This window comes from Engystomops pustulosus, chromosome 3 (assembly GCF_040894005.1).
Source record: "Engystomops pustulosus chromosome 3, aEngPut4.maternal, whole genome shotgun sequence".
NCBI lineage: Eukaryota > Metazoa > Chordata > Amphibia > Anura > Leptodactylidae > Engystomops > Engystomops pustulosus.
The window spans coordinates 220,147,741-220,174,232 of NC_092413.1; the positions used below are offsets into that span (position 1 = coordinate 220,147,741).

General features: G+C 41.6%; 1 protein-coding gene across 2 annotated transcripts in view; it reads left to right on the forward strand.

Moving 5' to 3' along the window:
- PTK2B (protein tyrosine kinase 2 beta) overlaps positions 1-26,492 on the forward strand; it is a 140,628-nt gene that overhangs the window by 38,135 nt on the left and 76,001 nt on the right. For both annotated transcript variants that reach the window (XM_072143872.1, XM_072143871.1), the window contains exon 2: positions 17,780-18,016. In XM_072143872.1, coding sequence (XP_071999973.1) covers positions 17,825-18,016 — 192 coding nt within the window. In that variant the 5' untranslated portion in view covers positions 17,780-17,824. The remainder of the gene's footprint in view (positions 1-17,779; positions 18,017-26,492) is intronic.

A 26,492-nucleotide genomic window follows, 5' to 3' on the forward strand; every position in this document is an offset into this window, starting at 1 on the left:
AGGAATACATCCAACATCAAAGTCATCTTTAGCAAAGGCATGACATTCTTCTCTCAACATCCGTCTTACCATCTGCTGTTCTTCTGCTCCCAAATGCTCTAGGGAAACCAGTGGATCCCAATGTTCTCTCGATGAAGGTGTCTGTTTCTCTTGTTGACAGGTGTTCACTCTAGGAGATGATGATGCACTCTCAGGTGGTGAATGGATTGGTCTCACATTGGCTGGGTAAACAGTCTTGATATCTTCAAGATGTCCCAATGAAGTTCTAGGATCCAATTTCACTTCATGCTTGGTGGAATTCATAACTAGCACAGTCACTTTGGCAAAACCGCTATAAGGAACGCTTACCACAGTCTCACCTGTGATGACTCCTTCAGGCAGCTGAGCTGGATCTTGAGGAACAAATAGCATCTTCTGTGGCTTTGGTCTTGGTCCCACTCTGACACCACACTTCACTCCCACCGCTGTATGAGCAGGAATGGTATTTGACCGTAGGCCCGTCCTTACCTCTCGGACTGACACAGTTGTTTTGGCCTTCTTGAGAGTTTGCACCACTCTCTCTGCTGCCCTGTTAGGTAATGCAAAGGATGTAGACACTGAGTCCACTAGTGGAGTGTGACTCTTGGTTTGGTGAACCACTTCAGCAATCACATTGTAACCAATAATAGGTTCTTCTGCGACTCGCTGGTCACTAGTAACCAGGAAAGGTACTAACAGTTCACAAGAATTGTTCTGCTTGGCACACAATTGAAAGGTAACTTCAACCCATCCTAAGAAAGGTATTACAGTCTGATTTGCAGCTCTTCCACTGAATGGGCCAGAACCTACCAGTTCTTGTACTGACCGGAGTCTGGTGTGAGGTAGGTATTGTCGCCTCCACTCTTCATTCAGGATACTGACTTGAGCTCCTGTGTCCCACAGAGCTTTAAAAGGAAATCCATCTAGTGTGCACTGGATCATGCATTTTTCTCCAACCAGGTTAATTAGTTTAGGCTGGTCTTCTGACATGCTTTCCTCTGATGGCGCATAGCCTGAAGAAGTGTCACTATCAATACTGGTGACTGAGTAGTTTCTTCTTGCTTGGAGTTGTTGAAGACGGTCACACACTTGGGGATAATATTGGCGCAACCTCTCTCCATTCTGAGTAGCTTCAAAAGACATAGCATGGTTTGTGTGATTAGTTTGGGACCTCTTTGGGGTTGAGGTTACTGGTTGTCCCTCACCAGCAACCCTCTGCCTTTTAAATGTTTGAAACGAGGTGCACTGCAGTCTTTAGAAAAATGTCCTTCTTCACCACATTTAAGGCAATGGCAACAGGCTCTAGCTTGATTGGAGTTTATGCAATCTTCACAAGCTGGAGGTGGTCTGTCCACCGGGGGTGGTTTGTGTTGAAAGACTCGACGTGTTCTCCCGAATCTCTGTTCTGGTTTTGCTCTTAAAGCTCTTTTCACTTCAGCCAATTCTGCTCGAAGATCACTCACTACTGCTTCCCAATCAGTTGGTGTTACTGTCGCTTTAAGTAGTGGTTTGGGGGTGATTGCTGCTTGGTTAGGCACAAGATCAGTTTCTCTGACTTCTCCTTGTGGCACACCCACCATTTCTGTTTTAGGAGGAGTCACCTTGGTGATTTTGCTTGCAGAGTGCTTCTTTAACTTTTGTTCCCTTTCTGATTCAAGGCTGACAGCATCATTCAGTTTCTCAATTAATTCCTCATCTGTTATGTGGGGCACTTCCAGATACCGCTTCAACTGGAATTTGATGTTTTCACTTAATAAACCAGTCCAAACAGATCTGAGAAACTTCTTCTGGATTAAACCTGGATCAAATCTTTCTTCTGCTTCATCTTCTCTGGATGCAAACAAAAGCCTCTCTTTAAGCACAATAGCTCTGAACAAGAAGTTTTGAGGGGATTCTCTAATTTCTTGAGAGATATTGATCAGTTTATGGTAAAGGTCAGATGTGCTTTCTTCTTTGTAATGTCCCTTTAAGATAATTCTGAGTTGGGGTAAAGTCAGATTATTTTTCATTTCCAGCATATTTCTGAGGTGCAGTCCTGGACTGATGGCTTTCACTACTGCTTCAATAATTTCTTCATCACGGTATCCTTTCTGGACTCCCAAATCTATCTGATGAATGAGATTAGTATAGGACAGTCTTTCTCTTTCCTCTCTCTCCCCAATCTTGCCATTTATTTTAAACTCTTTCCTGATGGTGATCTCAGGAGTAGGACTGGTTCTCTTTACTGGCTTAGACTTGCTTGGAGATGGACCAGTGCTAAATACTCCTTCCAGTGTAGTAGCTGACTCTAACACAGTCTGCTGTAAAGCTTGAACCTGTTCTTTTAATCCTTGCAGCATCTGTTGTGGGGATGACAGGTCCTCTTCAGGCACCAAACCCTCATTTGAGTTACTAGTTCCCAGGCTTGCAATAAATTGGGCTAGTCTCTGCAAGAACACAATCACAGTCTCTGATTCTTCACTCTCCTCAGCTTCATCTAGGCTGCTATTAATGGCTGTGATTAGATGTCTGCGGGTGCGGGCTTGATTAATTCTGTCTTCTGGCACCTTGGCTTGTTTGGCCACTGACACCAGTTCTGCATGGGTTAATGGCAGGAGAGACCCACTAATGGCATCTAACTGTTGCTGTATGTCCATGGCTATTGTTAGTCCAGGAAGGCACTTTCTCTTTATACACAGTTCTGAGATTCATTAGCGGTGTACTGTCTCTTTAAGAGACTCTGGGGCATCCCAAATCCACTCAAAATCCGCGTACGGGCCACCAATGTAACAGCCACACACGCCAGACCACGATGGGCTAGCAGGGGCGAGTTCTTTTAGGATTCTGAGGGTGTGTAGTTTAGGGGATATTAGGCCCAGATAGATAAGCACATGTTCCACAGTCTCTTTGAACAGTTTATTCTCAGCAGTGTGAACACTTCAGTCAGCAATCACAGTAATAATATCCAAGACAAGTTCTAGGGGCAGTGACTTCAGTACCTGATGTATGAGGCTGAGGGGTCTCTGTGCTCCAGTGTCCTCCCTCTGCACATGTCTCTGGATCCTCTGTAGCTTCTGCAGTTACATATACTCTTTCTCTCTGTCCTGTACAGGAATATCTTGTGCTTCCAGCTCTTTCTAATGTGCAATCTCTTCCCAGCTTTGCTGAGGTGCTTCTGCTGCTACAGGTTGCTGCACTACAACCCAGACACAGGACCTTCTCTGCACTCCAACAACTCAGACACTAGGCCTGTTCTGCACTGCTCTCTGCAAATGTAACAATATTGTGTGATGTCACTACAGCAGCTTTGTTTTGTTAACTCTATAGTTGCTGTGTAGTAGTGTGATACACATGTGTATGTGCACAGTTTAGCTGTGTTTGTGAGGCAGGGATGTAGAGATGATGATACCCCTGTTTTCACTGGGTTACACTTCCATATTGGTAAAACACATTGTAACGAAGCTGCAGCTTCCGTCTCATAAAGCGAGTTCTCCCCTCCCACCTGCTCATTTGCATTTGACTATTTCTGCAGCCGCGTTGGATGCATCGAGTTCTTGAACATTTTCCAGGCTATTTTTGTTCAATATTTTCCAACTATTGCTGGAGGTTGGAGCCTCCTCTCTGTGTAGGTGCAGGACTTAAAATAGGCAAACACTGGTTAACCCCTTTTCTGCCACTCGCCTCCTAATCTGCTAGAACAATGCATGGACCTCAATAAGACATCAATAGGGTCATATTCTCCATATCTTCTGCTACTCTGTGCCATCTGATGCTGAACTAGTGTGAACACTAGTTCACACATAGAAAAGGTGCCAAACTGACCCCAGACGGGAGCTTCCTGCTTGTGGTTACACCAAATGTGTCCTAATATGAAGATTGTATATGAAGACATTGTAATTCAAATCATATCTACAGAACCTAAACTGAGACAGTACAAGTATAGAAACCTGATGAAGTAATATATTTAAAATGAATGATACTAGAACTAAAATATAATACTACCCCCTATGTACAAGAATATAACTACTATAATACTGCCCCCTATGTACAGGAATATAACTACTATAATACTGCCCCCTATGTACAGGAATATAACTACTATAATACTATCCCCTATGTACAGGAATATAACTACTATAATACTGCCCTCTATGTACAAGAATATAACTACTATAATACTGCCCCCTATGTACAGGAATATAACTACTATAATACTGCCCCCTATGTACAGGAATATAACTACTATAATACTGCCCCCTATGTACAAGAATATAACTACTATAATACTGCCTCCTATGTACAAGAATATAACTACTATAATACTGCCCCTATGTACAGGAATATAACTACTATAATACTGCCCCCTATGTACAAGAATATAACTACTATAATACTGCCCCCTATGTACAAGAATATAACTACTATAATACTGCCCCCTATGTACAGGAATATAACTACTATAATACTGCCCCCTATGTACAAGGATATAACTACTATAATACTGCCCCCTATGTACAGGAATATAACTACTATAATACTGCTCCCTATGTACAAGAATATAACTACTATAATACTGCCCCCTATGTACAAGAATATAACTACTATAATACTGCCCCCTATGTACAAGAATATAACTACTATAATACTGCCCCCTATGTACAGGAATATAACTACTATAATACTGCCCCCTATGTACAAGAATATAACTACTATAATACTGCCCCCTATGTACAGGAATATAACTACTATAATACTGCCCCCTATGTACAAGAATATAACTACTATAATACTGCCCCTATGTACAAGAATATAACTACTATAATACTGCCCCTATGTACAAGAATATAACTGCTATAATACTGCCCCATATGTACAGGAATATAACTACTATAATACTGCCCCCTATGTACAGGAATATAACTACTATAATACTGCCCCCTATGTACAGGAATATAACTACTATAATACTGCCCCCTATGTACAGGAATATAACTACTATAACACTGCCCCCTATGTACAAGAATACAACTACTATAACACTGCCCCCTATGTACAAGAATATAACTACTATAACACTGCCCCCTATGTACAAGAATACAACTACTATAACACTGCCCCCTATGTACAAGAATACAACTACTATAACACTGCCCCCTATGTACAGGAATACAACTACTATAACACTGCCCCCTATGTACAAGAATACAACTACTATAATACTGCCCCCTATGTACAAGAATATAACTACTATAATACTGCCCCCTATGTACAAGAATATATCTACTATAATACTGCCTCCTATGTACACGAATATAACCACTATAATACTGCCCCCTATGTACAGGAATATAACTACTATAATACTGCCCCTATGTACAAGAATATAACTACTATAATACTGCCCCATATGTACAGGAATATAACTACTATAATACTGCCCCCTATGTACAAGAATATAACTACTATAATACTGCCCCTATGTACAAGAATATAACTACTATAATACTGCCCCCTATGTACAAGAATATAACTACTATAATACTGCTCCCTATGTACAAGAATATAACTACTATAATACTGCTCCCTATGTACAAGAATATAACTACTATAATACTGCCCCCTATGTACAAGAATATAACTACTATAATACTGCCCCCTATGTACAGGAATATAACTACTATAATACTGCCCCTATGTACAGGAATATAACTACTATAATACTGCCCCCTATGTACAAGAATATAACTACTATAATACTGCCCCCTATGTACAAGAATATAACTACTATAATACTGCCCCCTATGTACAGGAATATAACTACTATAATACTGCCCCCTATGTACAAGAATATAACTACTATAATACTGCCCCCTATGTACAAGAATATAACTACTATAATACTGCCCCCTATGTACAAGAATATAACTACTATAATACTGCCCCCTATGTACAGGAATATAACTACTATAATACTGCCCCCTATGTACAGGAATATAACTACTATAATACTGCCCCCTATGGGTGGTGTATTTTCTATACTGCTCTATATGTTGTGTTGATGCATTTTCCTCTCCACTGTTGTGATATTTGTGGTGTCAGGTCTCACAGTAGCAGCTAAATATTTGCCAAGTGGCAGCTGTGAATATTGTTGAAATCCATGTGAATCCAATCCTTGCGCCTCCCTGGGTGTAGGATCTCTGTGGAGTGCGGGGGAGGTCGGCAGGTGAGGAGATACGGGGTTAACCCTCGGTGTGCTGCGCTCCTCTGTGCTGCGGGGCCAGTCAGTTTCTAGCTGTGAATCATTACTTCTTGTAGGATGAATCAGAGGGGAATATGTCGTCTGTCCCTGGTCTTCCCCATCACAATCTTGCGGAAGATCTCTGCTGGGTTACACAATATGGCGGCACCAGAGGTCACAGGTCAGGGATTTCGGCTGGTGATGGGGGATTCCACTCTCAGATTTCAGCATGAAGATGTTTAAGTCTTCACCATTTTAGCAGTTTTAAGCCCAATACCAAAGTGTCCAGTTAAATCAGAACCTACACTGCATTCTAATAAAGACCCCAAACCAGAACCCTCCTGTCTGCACCCCCCCAAGACCCCAAGCTTCTGTTCATAGACCCCAAGCCAGAGCCTCCTCTACATGCACCATAGACCTGATCACACCTAGACCCCCGGACCTGTTGGGGGGCGGCTCCCAGGTTCTGCACAGAGACCCAGTATCTCCGCTCTTGTAGATTATATTTAGCCTCCTCCTGGATCGTGGTTGATGCTTCTGGGTAATTATCGGGTCAGACAATGGTTACGAGGGACAATTATTTCTATTTGTGGTCCCTTCCGCTTTGTGATCTCCCCCACAACACGCGACATTTGTGATTGTGCCCACACATAGCAGCGAGCAGGGTCCCTGCTGTGCCCATCCGAGGGGAGACGAGTATCCGAGCTCCTCATACACGCCGTCACTTGTATACAATGTAACCAGTCTGAATCTGTCCCCAGTCCGGCCGTACATGGCTTCTACCTGGGTCCATTGCTGGTGACCACATCCAGGGATGAATCTAGACTCTCTCCTGCTTGAGGCGAGATATAGATGAGTATCCTCCCTCCCACAACCCCTGGCTCATATCAGGTTATTTGGTTTAGGAAGAGGGTTCTCCATGCAATGTGTCACACTGGGTGCCCCGAGAGACTATTTTTAGGTGTCAGGACAGATGATTGCACCCTTGATGCTGCCTCCCATCTTGCTGCAGCTTTTGCTGCTTGAGGCAAGAGGCTCAATTCGCCTCATGGTTCACCCCTGACCACATCTGAACCCAAGGACCACCAAGTGTTGTCCTGCTTTAGTATCATGGGTATCTATGGGGGTTCAGAGATGCCCAGTGGAAGTTGAGCCTGTGGTTTCTCCGATGGCCGGCTGCAGGTGCCCTATTAGATTTTTGGGGTTTTTTTTACTCACAGCACCCGGACATCAGAATCCACCCATGAAAAGACAAGTCATGGGTTTATTTGGATGCAACTGAAACAAAACCAGACATAGATAGAAAAAAAAGTTACCTTCTGTTCTTTAAGCCAATGAAAATGTCTTACAAGTGAGCTCAAAAATTTACAGAAAAGTTGGGGTATTATCTACAAATTTGTGTGGCCGTTGGGCAAACTGTTAATCTAGATGTTGAAAAAGTTAAAGTTGCAGTAGGGTGCACAAAAGTAACAGAGAAGAGAAAACAGATGGATCCCTCAACTGATACATCGAAGACTGATAATTCAACAATTAGTATTTTCTCGTCATTAGAATGGAATATATTGCAGAATTAGGATCTTGAGGTATCACATTGAGGGTAACATTGCGTGGACCACTTTTTAGAAGCATGAGAAGCCAAACTGTGTAGACCGGTAAAAAATCCGTCTATTAATAATCTGAATTATGCTTCTGGCCTTGAAAACTGCATAACATCACATGGAATAGGAGAAATATGAAATAACGAGTGTGCTGCGGCATTGTGCAACTTTTACAATAAATCTATCTTTACAGTATTCAAAGATTTAAACTGCAACCCACACAACAATAGAACTTGGCACACAGAGGGGGAGATAAAACGTTTCAAGGGCGCTTATAAAAAGTTTCAAGGGTGCAGAAAAAAAGTTAAGAGGTTGGCGTTTTTCTCGAGAAACCAGATGGCGCCGCCACAGACTTAGCAGATGGCAGAGAACAAGGAAATCCCATTGTCTAATGAATGTGTTTTGGGCAAAATTGCATAAAATCTTTCAAAATCTACAAGTGATTTGATGTAGGTCCAGGGACTAAAAAGGTTTATCAAATTTTTGTGTTTTGAAATAGAGAAAACGGCACAGAAGGGTTTCCAAATTGTGGCAACTTCATGACTCCTAAACTTTCCACCCATGGATTCAACAGATTTGTAGGTTATACCTCAACTTACCCACAAATTCAGTTTTCTGCTGATATTTCCTGATTGAAGGGTGAAAAAAATGTCTAATGTCCCAAAAACTTGTTTTGATACTGGTTAGTTGTGTGCACCCTACTGCAACTTCAACTCTTCCATCCTTCATCCACCCGATTAATGAAAGCTGTGCAGTCCGAATAAAAAGTAAAAGTTTCCTTTCACTTTTATCTGCACTTTTACTAAGTTTTTCACTTTACATCACCCTTATTGATATACTTTTTGGGTACGTTGGAGATTTTAGGTTTTCAGATGCAGCAAACATCAGATGACTTTGCATGTACAAGTCGCACAATGTTGCAACTCGCTACAGTCGTTTTCAGTTTCCTTTTCTCCTTTGGGTTATTTTCTAGTTGTTATGCGATAATGTTCTATTTTTAATTGCAGCCTGAAACTAACTTTTTATTCGGAAAGCACAGCGGTCACCCATTGGGTTTAAGAGTGGAAGTAGGAAGGAAGAGTTAAAGTTGCATTAGGGTGCACAAACAAACCAACAAATTTAATAAGTCGCAGACACTTTATAAGTACATGTGCAAGCAGTTCACGGTGAAAAGATGGTGCCATGTCAGACAAAAAACAGTTGCAGGGGTTTTAATAAGTGTGGTGCATTACATGTCAAAGTTGCACAATGACGCAAAAGACCAGTGATGCTTTCAATTTTGGTTTCAGCATTTGGGGATTTCCCAGCTGGAATACAACTATGTTGGTGTTTTGATACAAATATGAAATTGTAACCTTTTAATGGACTGAAAGGAAGATACAAGGGTTAAAGTTGCAGTAGGGTGCAGAGATGTAAGAGAAATGAAATACTGATGCCTTTTATATATATATATATATATATATATATATATATATATATATATTTTTTTTTTTTTTTTTTTTGTTGTCACCGCTATTTTTTCCATCCTTCGATCAGAAAATGTCACGGAATAATTGCTAGGAAAGTTGAACCGCAACATGTTGGCTTTTGGGTCGGAGCAGATCGTTATAATTGAGGCAGAATTCTGCTTTTCAATGGTGCAGATGGCAAGAAGTTCTGAGTGTAATTTTGGCAGCGGCTGCCGGGATTGAGAGGCACAAATCATTCAATCATTCTGCCACTTGTCAAACCTCATTGCCGGGGGAGATTTTCCTGGATGTAGTGGTAAATTTTTTTTTAAAGGACCCCCAGAGTCTAAAATCTATATCTTCTGCATGATCCAAGACATAGAAGAGGCGCTGCCTGATGAAAACAGGGGACCCCCCACCTGGTCCATGTGGGTGCAAGACATTGTAATGATTATCTTCTACTATTGGTGATAATGAAACTGCAGTATGACAACCAATGGGTACAGCGCCCCCTATAGTTATAATGCCCCTGCAGCACAAAGACCAATGAGTACAGCGCCCCCTATAGTTATAATGCCCCTGCAGCACAAAGACCAATGAGTACAGTGCCCCCTATAGTTATAATGCCCCTGCAGCACAAAGACCAATGAGTACAGCGCCCCCTATAGTTATAATGCCCCTGCAGCACAAAGACCAATGGGTACAGCGCCCCCTATAGTTATAATGCCCCTGCAGCACAAAGACCAACGAGTACAGCGCCCCCTATAGTTATAATGCACCTATAGTACAAAAACCAATGGGTACAGCGCCCCCTATAGTTATAATGCACCTATAGTACAAAAACCAATGAGTACAGCGCCCCCTATAGTTATAATGCACCTATAGTACAAAAACCAATGAGTACAGTGCCCCCTATAGTTATAATGCCCCTGCAGCACAAAGACCAATGAGTACAGCGCCCCCTATAGTGATAATGCCCCTGCAGCACAAAGACCAATGAGTACAGTGCCCCCTATAGTTATAATGCCCCTGCAGCACAAAGACCAATGAGTACAGTGCCCCCTATAGTTATAATGCCCCTGCAGCACAAAGACCAATGAGTACAGTGCCCCCTATAGTTATAATGCACCTATAGTACAAAAACCAATGAGTACAGCGCCCCCTATAGTTATAATGCACCTATAGTACAAAAAACCAATGGGTGCAGTGCACCCTATAGTTATAATGCTCCTGAAAACAACCACTATTGGGCATAGTGTCCCATTTTAGACATAAATCATGTACAGTAGGAAGCTCATTGTGAATCGTGCCCCCTATAGTTATAATGGTCCTGCAGTACCACCCCAAATGTTAAAAGTGCCCTGTTTACAGTCCCCTAAAAAATAAAGCTCAACCACCGCATAGTTATAATATACATTGGAGTCATACTCCCCATATTATCAGTGCGTGATCTTTATCATAGAGACCCCTGAAATACTATCGCTCCCTTAGGATGATCCCCATTATTAAAAGTGCTCCCTATGGTCCCCCATTGTGATTTCCACAGTGCACCGTATAGAGATGATACTGCAGCCTGGTGGCCAGGGGTGATATTACCTCCTCAAGTGCTCCCCAAAATAGTAGTAATGTTACCCCTCTAACAATGGAACCTTCGGGTGGACCCCCACCTATAAGAATCCGGCTCCCCCACCGTGACCTTTATTGATAATAGTGCCCCCTATAATAATAATGTTGCGCAGGTGTCATCCCTATTGTTTATAGCCCCCTCTTGTAATAAGACCACCTCAGTGTGATCCATATTGGTAATAGTGCCCCTATAAGAGCTATACTGCCCTGTGATATCCCTTATTGTTTATAGTGCCCCCTATATAATACTAAGCTATAGTGCCCCCTATAGTAATAATGCTCCCCATTGTTAGCAGTGCCCCCAGGATTATGATGCTACCCTGGTGCTACTTAAAGGGGTTGTCCCATTTCAGCAAATTAAGGTCATTGTTTGTATTATAAAAAGTTATACAACTTTTCCAAAATACTTTCTGTATCAATTCCTCACGGTTACTAGATCTCTGCTTGCTGTCATTCTATAGAAAGCTTCTGTGTTACTTCCAGTGGACGGAAATCTGACCAGGGTCACACAGGTGCAAGGTGTGATTTCTATCCACTGGAAGTAACACAGAAGCTTTCTATAGAATGAAAGCAAGCAGAGATCTAGAAAACTGTCAGGAATGGATACAGAAAGTATATTGGGAAACTTTTTATAATACGAACAGTGACCTTAATTTGCTGAAATGGGACAACCCCTTTAAATTGGTACTAGCAACAGTGCAACCCTAATGTGACCATCATTGATAATAGCGCCCCTTTAAGTCATAATGTCACCCCCGTGTGACCCGCCCAATGTATAAAACAATCTTTAGTAACAAGATTGGCCTTTGGCTGTTGAGGTAGAAGGATGAGATCCTGCTCTGTGCAGTCCGGGTCCTTTACCCCATCAATGCCCCAATGATAACAGGGCATAGAAAGGGCAGGACCCGAGGCGGCCGCTCAGATTACCCTCATTACTTACCCATGATGATACATTTGTCCGAATTTTCCCTACATTCTCAGAACTGGTGATGATGAGGGCGCACCGTGGGCTGCAGAACAGCGCTCACTCAACGTTAGTCATTTGGAAATGCGTCTCTGACTGAATCCCATTATTTGTCTGATGGAAGCCGGGAGAAGGGATAACAAGCTTTCTATATCCCCTGACTCATTCATTTCAGGGTCTTTTACACATCGTACTGCAGGAACAAAAACATTACAAGGTCCTTATTACCCAGAGAATTCCACATATTACACCGCGGCTCATCATAACTATAGCAACTAATCACTGCTACAACGTGAGGAGAGAAACATTGGTAATGGGAGCGCAGCTCTGGAGTATAATACAGGATTATATGTGCACTATGCAGTGATATTACATGGGCACTATGCAGTAATATTACATGGGCACTATGCAGTAATATTACATGGGCACTATGCAGTGATATTACATGGGCACTATGCAGTGATATTACATGGGCACTATGCAGTGATATTATATGGGCACTATGCAGTAATATTATATGGGCACTATGCAGTAATATTATATGGGCACTATGCAGTGATATTATATGGGCACTATGCAGTGATATTATATGTGCACTATGCAGTATTATTACATGGGCACTGTGCATTAATATTATATGGGCACTATGCAGTAATATTACATGGGCACTATGCAGTGATATTATATGGGCACTATGCAGTAATATTACATGGGCACTATGCAGTGATATTATATGGGCACTATGCAGTGATATTACATGGGCACTATGCAGTGATATTATATGTGCACTATGCAGTATTATTACATGGGCACTGTGCATTAATATTATATGGGCACTATGCAGTAATTTTACATGGGCACTATGCAGTGATATTATATGGGCACTATGCAGTAATATTACATGGGCACTATGCAGTAATATTATATGGGCACTATGCAGTGATATTATATGGGCACTATGCAGTGATATTATATGTGCACTATGCAGTATTATTACATGGGCACTATGCAGTGATATTACATGGGCACTATGCAGTGATATTACATGGGCACTGTGCATTAATATTATATGGGCACTATGCAGTAATATTACATGGGCACTATGCAGTATTATTACATGGGCACTATGCAGTATTATTACATGGGAACTATGCAGTAATATTATATGTGCACTATGCAGTATTATTACATGGGCACTATGCAGTAATATTATATGGGCACTATGCAGTGATATTACATGGGCACTATGCAGTGATATTACATGGGCACTATGCAGTGATATTACATGGGCACTATGCAGTAATATTATATGGGCACTATGCAGTATTATTACATGGGCACTATGCAGTATTATTACATGGGAACTATGCAGTAATATTATATGTGCACTATGCAGTATTATTACATGGACACTATGCAGTAATTTTATATGGGCACTATGCAGTGATATTACATGGGCACTATGCAGTGTTATTACATGGGCACTATGCAGTGATATTATATGGGCACTATGCAGTGATATTACATGGGCACTATGCAGTGATATTACATGGGCACTATGCAGTGATATTACATGGGCACGATGCAGTAATATTACATGGGCACTATGCAGTAATATTATATGGGCACTATGCAGTGATATTACATGGCCACTATGCAGTATTATTACATGGGCACTGTGCAGTGATATTACATGGGCACTGTGCAGTAATATTACATGGGCACTGTGCAGTGATATTACATGGGCACTGTGCAGTAATATTACATGGGCACTGTGCAGTGATATTACATGGGCACTATGCAGTGATATTATATGTGCACTATGCAGTATTATTACATGGGCACTATGCAGTAATATTACATGGGCACTATGCAGTGATATTACATGGGCACTATGCAGTAATATTATATGGGCACTATGCAGTAATATTATATGGGCACTATGCAGTGATATTACATGGGCACTATGCAGTAATATTACATGGGTACTATGCAGTAATATTATATGGGCACTATGCAGTGATATTACATGGGCACTATGCAGTGATATTACATGGGCACTATGCAGTGATATTACATGGGCACTATGCAGTGATATTACATGGGCACTATGCAGTAATATTATATGGGCACTATGCAGTGATATTACATGGGCACTATGCAGTAATATTACATGGGCACTATGCAGTGATATTACATGGGCACTATGCAGTGATATTACATGGGCACTATGCAGTGATATTACATGGGCACTATGCAGTAATATTACATGGGCACTATGCAGTAATATTACATGGGCACTATGCAGTGATATTACATGGGCACTATGCAGTGATATTACATGTGCACTATGCAGTATTATTACACGGGCACTATGCAGTATTATTACATGGGCACTATGCAGTAATATTACATGGGCACTATGCAGTGATATTACATGGGCACTATGCAGTGATATTACATGGGCACTATGCAGTGATATTACATGGGCACTATGCAGTAATATTACATGGGCACTATGCAGTAATATTACATGGGCACTATGCAGTGATATTACATGGGCACTATGCAGTGATATTACATGTGCACTATGCAGTATTATTACACGGGCACTATGCAGTAATATTACATGGGCACTATGCAGTAATTTTATATGGGCACTATGCAGTGATATTACATGGGCACTATGCAGTGATATTACATGGGCACTATGCAGTGATATTATATGGGCACTATGCAGTAATTTTATATGGGCACTATGCAGTAATATTACATGGGCACTATGCAGTAATTTTATATGGGCACTATGCAGTGATATTACATGGGCACTATGCAGTGATATTACATGGGCACTATGCAGTGATATTACATGGGCACTATGCAGTAATATTACATGGGCACTATGCAGTGATATTACATGGGCACTATGCAGTGATATTATATGGGCACTATGCAGTAATTTTATATGGGCACTATGCAGTAATTTTATATGGGCACTATGCAGTGATATTACATGGGTACTATGCAGTGATATTACATGGGCACTATGCAGTAATATTATATGGGCACTATGCAGTGATATTATATGGGCACTATGCAGTGATATTACATGGGCACTATGCAGTGATATTACATGGGCACTATGCAGTGATATTATATGGGCTCTATGCAGTGATATTATATGGGCTCTATGCAGTGATATTACATGGGCACTATGCAGTAATATTATATGGGCACTATGCAGTAATATTATATGGGCACTATGCAGTAATATTACATGGGCACTATGCAGTGATATTACATGGGCACTATGCAGTGATATTACATGGGCACTATGCAGTGATATTACATGGGCACTATGCAGTGATATTACATGGGCACTATGCAGTGATATTATATGGGCACTATGCAGTGATATTATATGGGCACTATGCAGTGATATTATATGGGCACTATGCAGTGATATTACATGGGCACTATGCAGTAATATTATATGGGCACTATGCAGTGATATTATATGGGCACTATGCAGTGATATTATATGGGCACTATGCAGTAATATTATATGGGCACTATGCAGTAATATTACATGGGCACTATGCAGTGATATTACATGGGCACTATGGAGTAATATTATATGTGCACTATGCAGTGATATTATATGGGCACTGTATCCTGTAGTATAGGTTATGGGGTTTCCTACACTCTTTGAGCATATTATTTGTAATATACCAGAGATATAACCAAATATTATGTCCTCTTATGAGCGCCTTTTGCTCCACTGCCCTTGTGTTATACCCCACGTTACATCACAGGTCACCACCAAAGCTGCGGTCAGCCCCGATGTCAATATCAGTGATAGGAAATGTAAATTATTAATGTTATTGCTAAAACATTTTCTGTGCAGTTTTTCTGTGTTTCTTCTCCAGGAGTTTATTGTCCACGTTTTACGTTTTTTTTAAATCTAAATATATAAAAATGGAGAAAAACAGAAGCTCCAACAGCTTGGTGAGAAGTAAATGTGTGCGCTCTTTTTGCATCGCATTCAGCTGTCACAGATTAGTCAACCAGAAATTAAATATAAAACAGTTCTGTATATATTCAGGGACAGTAACTATGATTTTTGTATTCTTGCAGTATAGTTTGTTATATTTTTTTTAGAAATGGTGGCTCAGTGGTTAACACTACAGCCTTGCAGCGCTGGGGTCCTGGGTTCAATTAGTTAGTATGTTCCCTTTGTGTTTGCGTGAGTTTCCTCCTGGTCCTCCCGTTTTCTCCCACACTCCAAAACATATATTATTTTTTATGTATTTTTTTGCACGTAGCTATGAATAAAGTTGGACAAAATTGCATTTTTAAGGGTCTTTGGGTATCTCTCTCTCTCTGGGCAGGATTCCGATGAAAGGTGAGAAGTCTACTATAAAGATGCAGATCCCACCGTGGACAATCGGTGATGACGACCAATCACCGCCTCCTATTCCTTCTCACTGCACGTGCTGACTACATACTCAACTAGTTGTCACTGATACATATTTTCTTTTAAAGGGGTTAGGAAAGATTTGGAAACTTTCTTCCAAAAACGGTCTGCAAATGGTATCGGAGCTTGATTCCAATTGCTTGCATAGAACTGTCTGAGATACATTTGTAACATGTGCATAGTCTTCACAATTGGGTAGACCATCACCTTGATATCTTGAACATTGGTCAACCATTTTCATGATCTCTAGAATATTGGCTATGGAGTATCGTAAGTAAAGCCAACTCAAGAGCCACCTGCTCGAAAGGTTCCCCTTTAAGACGTAGCATGAAACATCCTGGTTAAACATGTCAAAGGTTGAGAGCTTTGACCAGAGTAATGGAGGTTATTGGATATTTTGGTAAGACTTTGAACCTTCCAATGAGATGGGTACATTGACAACTCAACAACTAGAAGAGTGATGGCGAACCTTTTGGAGACAGAGTACCCAAACTACAACCAAGATCCACTTATTTACCGTTAAGCGCCAACATGGCATTTTAAGCTGTAACTTACTGCTACCTGTTGCTCCACATCTTTCAATCGTATTGGCCCCTGAGGCCACCAATACAGTTGAAAGAAGGAGAGCAAATTCAGACTCTCGTAGCTTCTCTCCAGGGTCTCTCTGTAGAAGAAGAATGGTGGCTCCAGAATGAGGACCTCAAAAGGTATTGCAGTTCTGTCAACACCTTCTCACTTTCCCTGCAGTCCCAAACAACCAATGATGTTTCACTTTAAAATAGCGTTGAGAGCAGCATCTCTTAAGTTGCCTGGGGCTGCAGGAAGATTTGGTGGATTTGGTCCTATTTGGTGAACTCTGTCCTGGAGTGATGGCCTGAGTGCCCACAGAGATGGCTCTGAGTGCCACCCCTGGCACCTGTGCCATAGGTTCGCCACCACTGACCTAGAACATTGGTTAAGGTTATTCATGTTATGTAGAAGAATGTTTCCAAATGTTCCTCGGTCGAGTACCATATACCCAAAGTATTCTCTCTCAAGATAGACGTAATGTGAAGGGGTGTAGACCAGAGGGATGAAGATTAAGGGATTTTTTGCCAATGGACCTTGCAGCAGATTGTGTAGAACATCTTCTCAATATCTAGAAAACCGCTTGAGGTTATTCATGTCTTGTAGGACACTGTTTCTAAATGTTACTAAGCCAAGTTCCCCCTACACAAGTTCAGCCTTAGTCAAATACTCTGCACTCTAGTAGCCACTACTTGAAGCTCTTTCTCAAGACCATAAATGTACTTTATGTGGAACAAATGCCGAAAAACCTTGGCTGTAGACCACATGGCTGATTTTTGCATCTCTTTACTCTTCTTGATAGATCTCATATAACAGGAGATGAGTAGAATATGTGTTTAACAAGGACTTTATTTGCCTCCACAGATAAGTAATGTCCTGTTCTTAGCCGATACTCTGACCCCTGCCAGGATGTCTCTGGAAGCCATTAACCGTTCAAGGGGAAACACTTTTGTGCAGTCGGATATCCCCACGGACCCTCTCCTCGATGGAGACATCAGTAAAGAAGAGATGCGGATCCTTAAGGTCTGCTTTCACAGCAACAGCTCCAACCTCATGAAGAACTTCAAGCTGGTCAAGTGCAGCATCTTCACGGACATACGGGTGAGTTGTGGTGGTCCATGTTACATTAGATGGTTATAGATTTGGTCATTGTATACTATATCATTGGATAATATATTTGGCCATTCTATTCTATGGGTGGGAGATCAGGTAAGTTTGGTGTTGGGGTATGGATGAAGATACTTGATTCGATCATTGTACTTCAAGTCAAACTGCAGGTGAGACAAAGTGTTGTAGCCACTGGACTCAACACTGGGTGGACGGAAGATGATAATTGCCTGTTGTATTTATGTGATGGAATAATCTGTATGGTCATCTTATCGTATGGGCTGGAAATCAGTGGTTGAGGTAAGTTGATCTGTGGCTACGTTATTTGGCCATCGTGCTCTATAGGTTGAAGGATCACATGAGTCGGTGGATGTATGATTGAATATTCTTGTTTTGGCTGATGTACACTATGGCTACAGATCACACAAGACAATGGATGTCCAGATGAGGAGTTTTGGTGTTTTGGCCACCGTACTAAAAAAGTTTGTTTTATCGGGAGAGTTGGTGGACATGGGAGAGGGTACGGGCAGTCCCCGGGTTACATACAGGATCAGTTCTGCAGGTTTATTCTTATGTAGAATTTGTATGTAAGTCGGAACTGTATATTTTATCATTGTAATCCCAGTCAAAATTTTTTTGGTCTCTGTGACAATTGGATTTTTAAAAATGTTGGGTTGTCATAAGAACCAGGATTAACACTAAAGCTTCATTACAGACGCCTGTGATAACTGTTATAGCTGATTATTGTAGCCTAGGGCTAAAGTACAGTATACTACCAAAATTCGGAGGTCCATTTGTAACCAGGGGTCATCTGTAAATCGGGTGCTCTTAAGTAGGGGACCGCCTGTATATGACTTGAGCAATCTCTTATCAGTGGTCATAGAGTGTGGATCTTTCTATTTAAGGGTTAGAGTATCAGGTAAGATAATGGACAGATAGATGATGTTGTTCTGGACATTCTACTTGATGGGATCACATGGTCCATTTGATGTACAGAAGAAGCAACGACCTCCATCCATACTCTACTCTGAACCTATTTGCCCATCGTATTGTATAATATGTAAAATCAGGAGAGCCAATGATTGATCAGGATAATCACAATACCCGATGTATCATATGGGTTGGGGAATTCAATAAGCCAAGGGACAATGGAAACAGCTGATTTGGCCATTGTATTTTTTTGGGTTGGTAGATCAGATAAATCAGTGGACTTTCAGATTTTGATGTTTTTGGTCATTAAATTCAGGGTTTGGTGAGAGGTCCTATAAATTAGTATATACACTCACCGGCCACTTTATTAGGTCCACCATGCTAGTAACGGGTTGGACCCCCTTTTGCCTTCAGAACTGCCTCAATTCTTCGTGGCATAGATACAACAAGGTGCTGGAAGCTCCTCAGAGATTTTGCTCCATAGTGACATGATGGCATCACACAGTTGCCGCAGATTTGTCGGCTGCACATCCATGATGCGAATCTCCCGTTCCACCACATCCCAAAGATGCTCTATTGGATTGAGATCTGGTGACTGTGGAGGCCATTTGTGTCCAGTGACCTCATTGTCATGTTCAAGAAACCAGTCTGAGATGATTCCAGCTTTATGACATGGCGCATTATCCTGCTGAAAGTAGCCATCAGATGTTACAGGGTACATTGTGCTCATAAAGGGATGGACATGGGCAGCAACAATACTCAGGTAGGCTGTGGCGTTGTACCAAGGGGCCCAAAGACACCATGACACCAGCACCACCAGCCTGACCCGCTGATACAAGGCAGGATGGATCCATGACACCAGCACCACCAGCCTGACCCGCTGATACAAGGCAGGATGGATCCATGACACCACCACCAGCCTGACCCGCTGATACAAGGCAGGATGCTTTCATGTTGTTGACGCCAAATTCTGACCCTACCATCCGAATGTCGCAGCAGAAATCGAGACTCATCAGACCAGGCAACGTTTTTCCAATCTTCTACTGTCCAATTTCGATGAGCTTGTGCAAATTGTAGCCTCAGTTTCCTGTTCTTAGCTGAAAGGAGTGGCACCCGGTGTGGTCTTCTGCTGCTGTAGCCCATCTGCCTGAAGTTGGACGTACTGTGCGTTCAGAGATGCTCTTCTGCCTACCTTGGTTGTAACGGGTGGCGATTTGAGTCACTGTTGCCTTTCTATCAGCTCGAACCAGTCTGCCCATTCTCCTCTGACCTCTGGCATCAACAAGGCATTTCCGCCCACAGAACTGCCGCTAAGAGGATAAGTGATTTCTCCATGAGCTCCATGGGTTGGGAGTCAATGGAAGTCAATGGGAGTCAGTGGGTGTACATAGTGTTGGCCATTATAGTTCATGAATTAAAGTTAATTAATGGAAAGATTCTGTAGATGCACATCATACAGGAGGTTGTTTAATTTGCCCAATGTATTTAATGGGATGTATGAACAGATGTATTCTATGGGGATCAGATCAATGACTTGAGGATATGGATGGTGGATGTGACCATTGTACTACATTGATATTTAGGTATAGCTCAGGACAAGTATGTTGCCATTCTAGTCGAGGGTATTATCGGTCGAGGGTATAAGAAGACTCAGTGGATAACTGGATGAAAATAATGGATTTTCCCATTGTATTTAATGGAATAGAAGAACAGAAGAGTCACTGATAACATGATGAGGATAATCTGCTTGTAATACTCTATAAATTGGGGATCATAAAAGACAAATTAAGGATATGAAAAATTGATGTGGGCATTGTAGTCCATGAGCTGGAGGATCTGATGGACCAGTGAATTAATGGAGTATAATCAATAAGCCCATTGGGGGAACCAGATAGATCAATGAATCTGTGGGAAAGGCTAATTTATTTGGACACTGTAGATTGGGACACCCTGAGTCAATGGATGTGCAGATGAGGATAGGCGGCCATTGTACTCGATAAATTATGTGAAGAGTTGATGGATATACAGAAGAGTTGTCTATTAACTTATTCGGTTATTTTGGCCACTTTACTCTATGGGTTAGGGTATCAGGTAAGTCAGTGGAGGTCGGGATGTGGATAATTGATTATCCACATAATCAGTAAATAGATGCAGAGGTGAGACTCAGCATTTCAGCCATTGTACTGTACACAGCATTTGTTGGCTCATTGTATTTTACAGGATAGAAGATCAGATGAGCCAATGATCATACAATGATGATGATAATGGGGCTCATTTACTAAGGGTCCTTTGGCTGCGATCCGGTCAAGGTTTTCCCGATTATTTCAGATTTTCGCCGTTTTGCGCTGAATTGACCCGGGTTTTGGAGCCCGTGATCGGATTGTGTTGCATCGGCGGAGGCTTGGGGCGTGGCCGTCGGAAAGCCCGATGGATTTGGAAAAACCACAGTATTTAAAAAAAAATTGTGTCGCTTGACATGTACTTACATGCACTGGGAAGAAGATGGTGAACTCCGGAGGACCTCGGCGCAGCAGCGACACCTGCTGGATATCGGGTGCATGACCTTAGTGAATCCCGGCAGGACGCAAATCCACGTCGGACAACGCGCATCATGATCACGAATGGATTGGGTAAGTTAATGAGCCCCATTGTGTCCTATGGGTTGAGGAATCCAATGATCCAATGGATCTACGGTGCGGTGGGAACTATTGATTTGGCCATTATATTCTTTGGGCTGGGGGCTCAGATAAATGTGTGGATCTTTTTGCTTAAACTGTATTTTTTTTTAAATAGATTTGGATAATATTTTTGGCCATTGCTCAATGATGCAAATATTGGGTGGTATTTTTTAGGACTTCTGCGCCACGCCACAAGCGCCAGCGTATGATAAATAGCCCCAATATTGAGAACATACAGAGAGATTTTATAGAATGGCTTGGGAAGGCGCATTGCTGGTGTGTGGAGACTTGCAGCTATTAACACTTTACTGGGGGATTCAGGGAAATATGCAAATACATTAGCATGTAATGAAAACGTGGCCTCTATTGGCCACCTTGTAAGGCAACCCCCTTTTACATCAAGCCTGACTTTCAAGAAGCCTAATAACATGATGCGAGAATAAAGCCAAACCAATACCATATAATTATTCCAGAAGGAGAATGGTCATATCCAACCACAGCAAAAGGGTCACATCTCTGCAGTCACCAGTAGAGGGTCATAAAGACCATGGAGTAAGGAAATTTCCCTGATCCCCATCTCAGGCCGATGGATCTTACTGTTTATGAATGTGGTTTTGGTGACTTTTGCTTGTAGTTTGCAACATTTTGGAACTTTTTGTATAATTTGACCTTCCAGGGTCCATCCTACTGAAGTTTCCATTTCTCTAATAAATGTAACAATATTGACCCCCATGTAACTTCTGCATCCTGAATACATATACTGTGGGTTTTGTGGTAATGGTTTTATAATTTTTATATATATATTTTAATTTTTTGCGGAGCTTTTCATGCTGAGAGCTTCAGATCATGTGGGTTGGTGCATCACTCATACTGTACTGTAGGCGAGACGTCCTTGCATCGAGAGGAAGTGACTACCTGTATCTTTTATGTATATAGGTGCAGGCCTCGTGCTTCTGGCCACCCACAAAGCTGAGAACTCATCTAACGATACAAAGTTTTTTTGTCTTAGGTGCATCAACAACTTTTATCTCATATGTCCGTGCTCTGGTCCCTAACCTGGAGCTCTCTAGAGGTATAGATTAATGGCCCAATGCAAAAGCTACGGACCCCTATGTAACTCTTCAGTGCCCACCAGTGGTCACCGATATGTCATCACATGCCAGGTTCATTGCCAGTGGCTTTTCCTTATAGATAGCTTAGATATGGCTCAGCTGTAGGTGTGGTAGAGATATCTATGTAATATAATTAGATATGTAATGGCCCGCTGGACGGGTCCCTTACGAACCTTATACACTTCAAATATCCATAAGATATAGATAAAGTATGGCCATCTAGATCCTATATCCTAAGTGGTTACTATATGAAGTCTCACAGAATGTAATGATACTATATGAAGTTGCCTTTAATAATATAAACATTGCCTTTAATGATTTATTAATTCCTTAGTATGCATGCCATCTACTGACCAGAACTGGTATTACATTTGCACAATATCTACCTGAGAAGAGTGAGTTTACACATTGACCAGTGATTTGTTATGTTTGATCTATGTCAATCCAATCCTAGATGGATGCTGGACTCTCCACCCAAGGTGAAGTTAATATTAAGACTCCCTGTCGAAAGTTCCAGAAAGTAGGAGCAGGTGACAACCTCAGATCTTTCTGAGAGTCCTTATTACACACGGCCACGGCTGTAACAGAGACTGTCTATGATTGCTGCCCAAGCAGCTCCTAACTTCTCCAGCCTCAAATTCCCTAAATTGGGCTGTGAGCATCCTTTGCCATACATTATCCAACCAGCTACTTTGGACCTGGACAGACTAGACTTCTACCTCCGCCTGTTGCCATTGCTGTGTTTGAGTTCTGGAATAAAGGAACTGTTAGTTGATGTTCATCATCTTGTCTCCATGTGAACCCTGGCTGCCACATAACATCATGGGCCTCCCCTCTACCATTTACCCAGGGATCACCTAACACACTCTGAGAGTGCCCCAGGGAGAATAACTACCACTTTATGTGTTCTACCTGTAGTAAGCGACAGTGACCGAGTCAGCTCTAGGGAACCGGGTATCGGGGGAATCCAGCTGCCCCCCAGCCATTAGGACAGGCCCCAGTGGGGAGATGCTGCAGATACATGGGCTAAGCTCTCTGTAGATACCATTTCAATGGCAGCTTAGATACATTAGCTTGTATGGTAGAAACACTTTATAAAAAATCGGGGGGCGTGGCCGAACGAAAACCCGACGAATTCGGAAAAACAACCGCATTTAAAAAAAAAAAAAAGTGTCGCGAGACTTGCACTTAAGTTCACCGGCCTATTCCTGGTGAAGGTGAGTGCATTTCGGCGGGCCTCGGCGGACTTCAGCGCAGCAGCGCCACCTGGTGGACGTCGGAGGAACTGCCTTAGTGAATCCCGGCCGGACCCGAATCCTCCGCAGAGAACGCACCGCTGGATCGCGAATGGACCGGGTAAGTAAATCTGCCCCATTGATTCGCTCTTTGTATGGTAGATACTTCTATAGCAGTAGCTACGATTCTTTGTATGGTCAACACCTCTATAATATGGATTAGATACAAAGATCAGTCCTATGTCTGGTAGGTATCTCTACAACGTCAGTTTAGATACAAGGGCTCATCTGTTTTGTATAGTTGATATCTCTACAATGACAGCTTAGATACTGAAGTTCAGCTTTGTATGTAGATAATTCTGTAATATGGATTTAATGAAGGGGGGAGGGCAGTGTCAGGGTGGGAGGATCTTAAATCTCAGTGCAGGGAGCAGGGGGAGGATTTATGATACTTAGACTGCCAGGGATCAAAGTAGATCACAGTGACCATAAATACATGCACTAGGACTTCTTTATCTTTCTCCCAATGCAATGATAATTCTATTGATCCTTGGAGAGTGAGACAGAATTTTTTTTTTTCCTTTAATCTGATAATCTTACACTGAGGTAACACAGAGATGTTCTCTCCCACCTCCACCTACCTGCAGATCCCGGCTCAGAACCCATTATTGTATCTTTCTTCTCTGACGTTCATATAAAATGTATTTTTAGTAACTTCCGTCAAGTGACTTGTGTCGGGATTATCGAGCTCCATCTCTTTCCTATTCAGTGACAAGTGACAATAAAAGAAGTTAATGGAATAAGTCGCAGCCATTATGTCGCCCCTGTCGTGGGCTGCGTGGTTCCGTTGAAAGAAGGAGGGAATGTTGGTTTCTTATCAATTGAATGTATTTTATAATGATTTGTGCACAATAAGAGAACCTCTGTCCATGTGTCCTATTAGTGTATATGGACCTCATATATATCAACCCCATCTCCAGACCCATATATATATATAGCAGAGAGGACTGAGACATAGGGCATATCTTTTCCTCTGCAGTCTTCCCCTTTAGATGACTGTAATAAGAAGAGTTAAATATGTTTTAACACTTTCCTTTCCAATGCACACCCCTCAGAATAAACACAATTTGGGTACCTTAGAGAACACAGATTTACTCTGTGCTAAATGGGCATCAGTGGAAATGGTTCTAGTGTCCTTTTTGGTTTGGGGATCATAGCTATAACCCTGGTGGTCTAGTGTGATGAAGGGATTATTGAGTTTTGCCAGAGTTATTAGAGGTCTTAGATAACAACTAAAGTGATGAAGAGTTACTAGATAAGAATGACCCAGGCAATCTAGAATGATCATAGAAAAGGCAACAAAACACCTTGTAGTCTAGAGGGACAACTGATAATAACCCTGGGGTTCTAGAGTGATGAAGTGTTTAATGATAATAACCCTGGGGTTCTAGAGTGATGAAGTGTTTTATGATTATAACCCTGGTGTTCTAGGGTGATGAAATGTTTAATGATAATAACCCTGGGGTTCTAGAGTGATGAAGTGTTTAATGATAATAACCCTGGGGTTCTAGAGTGATGAAGTGTTTAATGATAATAACCCTGGGGTTCTAGAGTGATGAAGTGTTTAATGATAATAACCCTGGGGTTCTAGAGTGATGAAGTGTTTAATGATAATAATCCTGGGGTCCTAGAGTGAAGAAGTGTTTAATGATAATAACCCTGGGGTTCTAGAGTGATGAAGTGTTTAATGATAACAACACTGGGGTTCTAGAGTGATGAAGTGTTTAATGATAATAATCCTGGGGTTCTAGAGTGAAGAAGTGTTTAATGATAATAACCCTGGGGTTCTAGAGTGATGAAGTGTTTAATGATAATAACCCTGGGTTTCTAGAGTGAAGAAGTGTTTAATGATAATAACCCTGGGGTTCTAGAGTGAAGAAGTGTTTAATCATAATAACCCTGGGGTTCTAGAGTGAAGAAGTGTTTAATGATAACAACACTGGGGTTCCAGAGTGAAGAAGTGTTTAATGATAATAACCCTGGGGTTCTAATGTGATGAAATGTTAATGATAATAACCCTGGGGTTCTAGAGTGATGAAATGTTAATGATAATAACCCTGGGGTTCTAGAGTGATGAAATGTTAATGATATTAACCCTGGGGTTCTAATGTGAAGAAGTGTTTAATGGAAATAACAATGGGGTTCTAGAGTGATGAAGTTTTTAATGATAATAACCCTGGGGTTCTAGAGTGATGAAATGTTAATGATATTAACCCTGGGGTTCTAATGTGAAGAAGTGTTTAATGGAAATAACAATGGGGTTCTAGAGTGATGAAGTTTTTAATGATAATAACCCTGGGGTTCTAGAGTGAAGCAGTGTTTAATGATAATAACTCGGATGGTCTAGAGTGTTTATGGAGTAGTTGATAATATTCCTGGTGTTCCGGAGTGATGAAGGGTTACAGGATTATGATCACGGAGCAATGTATAATAACCTTGGTGGTCTAAAGTGGTG